Raw genomic sequence first — 6,899 nt, 5'->3', positions numbered from 1 at the left:
GGGGGTCAATTTATTTTCCAAAGCACAAGAAGGCAGGACAAAAAACAATGGATGGAAACTAATCAAGGCAAGAACCAACTGAGAACTAAAGAGAAATTTCAGTGAGAACAATTAGCCAGTAGAATGGCTTGCCTTCAGAAATTGTGGGATTAAAACTCCTGGTTTATAGCCTATTGCCTTAATCATTAGACCAAAATAAAGAGGCCAGTAAAAAATAAATCCAGTAAAATATTTTCACAAGAAAATGTTAAAATCAGGTAATAGTACTTTTAAAATATCAAGTTAGACTATAATGAATGTAAGGCAAAGTCTTCATTGGGTCAAGCTTGATTCCTCATAACTAAATTTATTTGGCAACAATATTCCCATCTTTTGGAGAAAATAGATTGGCTAACTGACAAACTTCTAGAGGTGTGTTTGTGTGTCTGTTTATTTACTTCTTTTCAGAAGTAACCAAATTGCTAGGTGCTGCCATCTCTTGGAATAATCTAAATAATAAAAACTAAAGCATAATTTATATTTCTTATAATTTTCAATATTTACCACCCAAGAAACAAAATTTTAGAATGAGAAGTAAAAATTATGTAACCAAGTGTTGCAAATGACAATGTTAGTAACCTGCAAATAAGAGTAGTCTGGCACATATAGAAGTAAGAATGACTATCCTATTGCACACAACCTACTAAGCAATAAGATTTGTAATGAATATGTAAAGAAATTTAGCCATTTTTAAAAAAAAATATTTAGTCTGTATTATATCAGTTGTGTGTGAACTACAGTGAATTGCCATTTTGTATACCAGGTGATGGGGTAGAATATTTAATACACTAGACCCAAAGAGTTGCAGAAGAAAAGGAAATACGGTTGTAACTTCAAAAGTTGCTTTAATAGTTCAAAACCACATTTCAAAGGATTGGGGATTAACAGGTTCACAAATCCCTGGGTTTTAGTAGAAATCTCAGAGAGCTAAATCTTAACATAATTCATCTGCATTATGGCCTAATGTTTAGCAAAACAACAACAGGCAAGACAGATTATATGCTAACATTCACAGTTATGTAGACCATAATTTTAGATAGGCATTTCATTGGAACAGAAAATAGAAGAAATAAAATGGGTTAAAAAATTTTAGTTTAGCCTGTAGGCCTACTTTTGAAAAGGGAGGTTTATCAGAAATGAAATTACCATACCATGATTATCATGGTATTCTACATTTTTAGAGATGCTTGCAGAGCATTTTTTAGCTCAGCCATAGATAAGAGATCTTAGGTGAATACTTTACTACAATGGCTTTTAAAGTGTCAAAACTTTTATCACTCACACTTTATACAAGAATCAGTCTCATCTCTTCCAGCAAATAGTGGTTTTGAGGCAGAAAAGCAAACCCAATTTATTAAGAAAATATAAAAAAAACATTTTAAATATATAGAATCATGTGCAAATTAGGTTGAATTTAAATTATACTCCCGTTTAAAGACAACCAAACGAAAATACTGAAATTGTTAAAACACAATTCACCAAGCTAACAATGATTCATCAAAGTGATGCAAGTCTTCAGTGTTAGCCATTACTGAATTCAATGAACATGAAAACAGATCATCCAGAAGATCCTGCTTTGCAGAACTTTCAAAATCGAGTTTCTTCAGAGGTGATTTGATTGCAGATGGATCTCTGTGGTCCTCAAGTCCATTTTCCTTTAGAGGACTGAAATAACTAAGGTCACTATCTATGGCCTGTATACTGGTATTTTGGTCAATAGATATCGGCATGTCTGAACTGCCATCTCCCATTTCCAGGTATCTACATTCTTCTTCCTGTGGAAATTCTAAAGAACCAATGGTTGTAGCTGGAGACAACAGCAGTTCGGATAAAATGTCATCATAATTTGAACTGCTGCACTGGGACATGTCAGTACTTGGAGAATTAACAGATTTACTGTCCCAAACATCAGTTTGCATTTCTTGGGTATATAACAAGCTTGTCTGCAAGGGTTCCATCTGTTTTTTTGTCTGATCTTTGATAGTTTTCTTGGAAGAGCTTTTGTGTCTTTTCTTAGCTTTTACCAGTTTATCTAGTGACGCTAATTTCTCTTTTTTAGCTTTAAGCTGCTGTAAAAGTGTTAAGCGTAGTTGATGAGTTTTATCAATAAATGATCCAGTATTTTCAACAGATATAAGATTCTGATTTCCATGGTGGTTATTTTTCAGCAAATCTTGGTTAGTGAAAACATCTAATGAAGCTGATCTTTTAGTTACAGCTTCACCATTGCTACCAGGCACAAGATTTTTGACAGGGGTGTTTGCAACAGAAAAAGCAATCATGGGTGATGTTGGCTGAGTTCTATTTGAAGAATCCAACGCTGCCACTTTACTTTTCTGTGAAGATTTAGTTTGGAATCCACAGAAGTGGCCTGCTTGCCTAACAAGCGAACTGGTGTTTGTTTCTTTTTGCATTGATTTTTTACAGTTTTTTAATTTATTAGGAACCAACACACTTTTAGGCATAAAGGAAGAATATTTTCCAAGTAAGCCATTTACCCAACTGGCTACAGATGGCTTAATTCCATTTGTACTGGATGACTGAGAGGTAGGACTTTGGGAAGATGGAGCAGAAACATGGGAACTTATTTTTATTTCTTGACCGAACTCTACAACGTTAGGCACTCCCGACACAGGGTTTCCCAATTTTGTTTTGCTGTTTTTTTTCTGAGGGTTCTTTGGATGGCAATTGCTGCTCTCTTCTGCTGGAACTAAGGAGACTTGTGATAATAGTATTTCGGATGAGAAATTTATTTTACCATTACTTAAAGCAACTGATGGTGTAGTAACTAAATTGCTTGCATCAGATGGCTGTCCTTCAGGCATCGGAACACTGGTATTCCCTAACACTACACTTCTTTTTTGAATATCCCCTTCAGGAGTAAGTGGGCATACATCTTTCTCATCCAACTCTTGCAACTGCAATGGACCCGTTCTGATTATCTGCTTATTTTCTATATATTTACCTTCTAACAGCTGTCCACCCAAATCAAGATCCAGTGTTACAACATCATCATCAGACAGGTTGCCCAAGCCATGAAGCAAACTATTTTTCTGATTGCTTACTAAGTTTTCTATTTCCTCTATATGTGTGTTCACCATGTGAACTGCTTTCTGACAAGTTAAAGGTGCACTGTCTGCAGTTTCATCATTAGAGTATTTAACTGTAGTTTTTGATTGTGCTTTCACTGTTTCTTGAACTTGTAAATCCGAATAATTGGTGATTTGTGGTGGTTTTCTTTCCCAAATGACAATATGTATTTCTGCAGAAGGAACCCCAAAGGTATGATGTCTTCTGGAGAATGAACCTTTTAAGTCATCACACTCAAGCCATATCCCTAAAAAATAAAATATGAATAATTCAGAATATTAGCATACATTTCTTATTATACATTTCAGAAAAACTAACATTCAGTACTCACTGAATATATGTACCGGTATGTTCAACTATAATTTATGCATGGTTTGTTGAAAACAGATAGTTTTGAATTATGTGTACTAAATATATCTGACTTGTTTTTTCATTCTTCCTCTATACCTATTGCCTTGCAGCTCTAAGAATTTGATAGAGAACTACGAATAGCCAGACAGCCACTAACCATGTTTCCATGATTTAACTGAAAATCAGTTAGCCAACCATAATATCCCCAAGATTTCAAAATATTGTTTACTGGATTCTCACAATAAAAGCCTGTGTGACTTATTCATTAACACTGCATATATGCATCTTGTATAAATCAGCATTATTAATATGTCTACAAAAGTTTGAGTCACTTTCAAATGTTTCTCCCCCTGCCCAAATATCTATGTAAGTTACAAATATTCCATCGAGAGTCTCAAAAGAAAAACATAATTATTTGATATTTTGCAAGGACATCTCTGCCTGACTGCCTGGAGGCTTGTGTGCTCACCAAGGGAGATCAAAAAAAAATGTTGCTTATAATTTATTTAAAGTCTCCTGTAAGTCTCCATTTATCAGTAATTCACACAAATATATGTGCCTTTAACTTTCTTTATTACTTTTTATTTTCTTCAAGTAGGGTGAGCTTTCTGCTTCTTTGAAATAGGTAGCTAATTTTGTGAATGCAAAAAATCAGAAAAATCCAAGCTAAAATCTAATTAGATTTGGCTTGCTCTGAAGATTTACTCTAAAGTGTGTGTAGTGGGAGGGGCTAGCAGAAGGGACTTCTAAAATAAGTAATCATGATGTTTTGGGGCTAATTCACCCCCCCTCTTTTATCACCCTTGATTTCTTCCCCCCAGATCTTTATGCTCCTAAAACGTCTTTTATATTTCTGTAACCCCTGTTCTCCTCCAAACGTGGCTCAAATACCATTGTATTATTATTATTTATACTGGGACTGTTGGTATTACTAGTCAATACAGATAGATGGATGTTTAAAAAGGATAAAGCTGATACAGAGAATAGTGTACTTACCATCTGAAGTCAAGATCCAAGTTATGAAGTGTTGTGCCTTCTGATATTGAACCACAGCTGTTACTTGATATGAATATTCTTGAAACTGAAATGAGTAGGCCATCAAATTGTTATGTGGCAAGCCTTCAACAAAATGCATCATCAGAACTGAGGAGATCCTACCAAATAAACATAACAATTTGTGATTTTTAGAAGTAAAAAAAATTCCTAAGACTAGTGTTAATTATCTCACCAAAACTGAAAACATGCAGTGGGATTAAAAGCTAAATATCAGTAACCTATGTATGAGTTTTCCCCCAGACCTCAAGGAATGCAAAACATTTGGCAATTGCATCCCAAGTGAGATTATATAAATAAATACAATTTATATAATCTCATTTGGGATGTTATTGTAACTCAGAATTGTTAAAGAGCAGATCCTTAAGAAGATACATTTCTTGATTTCTTCGTATTTATAGAATGTCATTCAAGAACTGAATTCACACATTATGTTAAGCCACATCAGTTAATCATGATTTATTGAATAAACTACAGTTAGAGTAATACAACATGCTCTATGAAAAATATGTTATGGCTTGGTGATTTCATAGTTGGGAGCATTAGTGTTTGTATTCATCCATCAAGCCAAGCCAGATCTTAAGAATTTACATTAGCTGTCGCTTATTATTGCTTATCAACTGCTGATGTAGGTTTATCTCATTTGAGGATTATAATAAAATGCTCACTTACTTTTCTAAAACCATTTTTCTTCTTTGAGATGTGTGATTGCACTTATTACAGGGAGCAACATGAACAGCATTCAATGGATGCCACTCTGGGATTATATTTGTAAACGTTGTCATTGTCCGCTGACAACTAAAAATAAAATGAATATATGTTCAAATGAAACAAGTTTAATAATTTCTTCTTATACTTACAGGATGTCACCATTTGGGACAATTTATATTTAAAGAATGGTGCACATTTACTTCACTTAAATTATGAGACGCTATTCAATATTAGAAAAGTTATATCTTCTGGAAATTTTAAACTCTGGAGGGGTAATTTGAGATTGAACTCAATAAATCCGCCTGGAAATTTTTGAAGATAAAGCTATTTTACTTCTATTTCAAAATGCATAACAATTTAACCATCAAGATACAGTACTATATAAATCTCATATTAATTATGACTACTTTAGATTTTAGATGGGTTATAAATCAAATAAGTACAAATTACCTCTTTGAAAATTTAAGTTTTTAATAGATGCCTTCATCCAAATGTGTTTTTCTGCATCAAAACATTGAATATGAGTGTTTAAGATGTTTGATTTTTTTCCTGGAAATTACTATATTTTTATGTATACATACTCTCAACTTATTTGTCCTATTTTTGTTTTTCCCCCTACTTTATACTTATTTTTTCCTTCATCCTTGATGTTTTGCTTTAGTTTAAAGAACAGAATAAATACAAATCTAGCAGAGCTAAATATGAATGCTAATTTGGGATAGTAAGAATTGATTTGACCATCACAAATAAAATGATTGAACTAAGATGTAAATTTAGGCTAACATCGAAGGGAAGTTTAGGATGAAGCTACCACCTGTAATTGGCTTCCTATTTTATGCTGCAAGAAAACATATATTAAGACAATTTTAAAGAATTATAATGTTTATATCTCAATGTATACAATTGCAACAGTTAGGATAAATCCTGAATGTCAAGAATAAAAACCCAACCACTCTCAAATATTTCAGTAGAGGGTTATGCTGTTTCAGATCTGTGACTCAAGATGCCCAGTAGGCAAATCACATGCTCACAACTGCCCTCTCCTGCCTGTATAATGTATTATTTGCAAAACACTGATTGAAATGCATGGTTATACCAAGGAGGAAGGAAGCGCAGAACTTTTAAAGAAACTAACCTATTGTTGGTGTGGTAGCCACACTGCAAACATTCAAACGTCCAGGAGAAAGAATGGAGAAAGAGATTCTCTATATGTCGATCTTCCCGCAGAAGTAAAGGAAAAGCAAAAACTGGACTTTCTTCCTCCCCTTTGAAGGAAAACACAAGACAAAAATGTAGTTGTAATACATGTAATGTTGATTATTTCTCAGAAATGAGCTGTGAAGTATATGATTCTAAATATACCGTATTTATCGGCGTATAACACGCACAGGCGTATAACACGCACCTTCATTTTAAGAGGGAAATTTCAAGGAAAAAAAAGCGCCGGCTCGAGAGTGAAAGCAAAAGGGGAGGGGGAGTGGGGCTTCGTTCACACGTGGATCCCCATGCTCGTATTTATTTACCGTATTATGCCCTGGCTGGCGGCGGCGGCAGCAGAAACAGCAGCCTCCTTCCTCGGTTAGCTCCGATTCCCTCCCCCCGTGTCGCCTCTGAGCTGCAGGACTCCGCCGCTTGCTTTATAAATCCTTGGCTGC

At 34.5% G+C, this 6,899-nt stretch overlaps 1 protein-coding gene across 1 annotated transcript in view; it reads right to left on the bottom strand.

Moving 5' to 3' along the window:
• Window positions 1-876: 876 nt before the first annotated feature.
• Window positions 877-6,899, bottom strand: part of USPL1 (ubiquitin specific peptidase like 1) — a 15,542-nt gene continuing 9,519 nt past the window's right edge. Inside the window, exons 5-8 of the mRNA XM_015815225.1 lie at window positions 6,380-6,509; window positions 5,206-5,331; window positions 4,477-4,634; window positions 877-3,376 (exon numbers count right to left, since the gene is read on the bottom strand). Coding sequence (XP_015670711.1) covers window positions 1,515-3,376; window positions 4,477-4,634; window positions 5,206-5,331; window positions 6,380-6,509 — 2,276 coding nt within the window. The 3' untranslated portion in view covers window positions 877-1,514. The remainder of the gene's footprint in view (window positions 3,377-4,476; window positions 4,635-5,205; window positions 5,332-6,379; window positions 6,510-6,899) is intronic.

The sequence above is a fragment of the Protobothrops mucrosquamatus genome, unplaced genomic scaffold, assembly GCF_001527695.2.
Source record: "Protobothrops mucrosquamatus isolate PMUCROS unplaced genomic scaffold, P.Mucros_1.0 scaffold327, whole genome shotgun sequence".
Taxonomy (NCBI): domain Eukaryota; kingdom Metazoa; phylum Chordata; class Lepidosauria; order Squamata; family Viperidae; genus Protobothrops; species Protobothrops mucrosquamatus.
The sequence above is the reverse complement of the archived record's forward strand: the minus strand, read 5'-3'. Positions and strand labels throughout refer to the sequence as shown.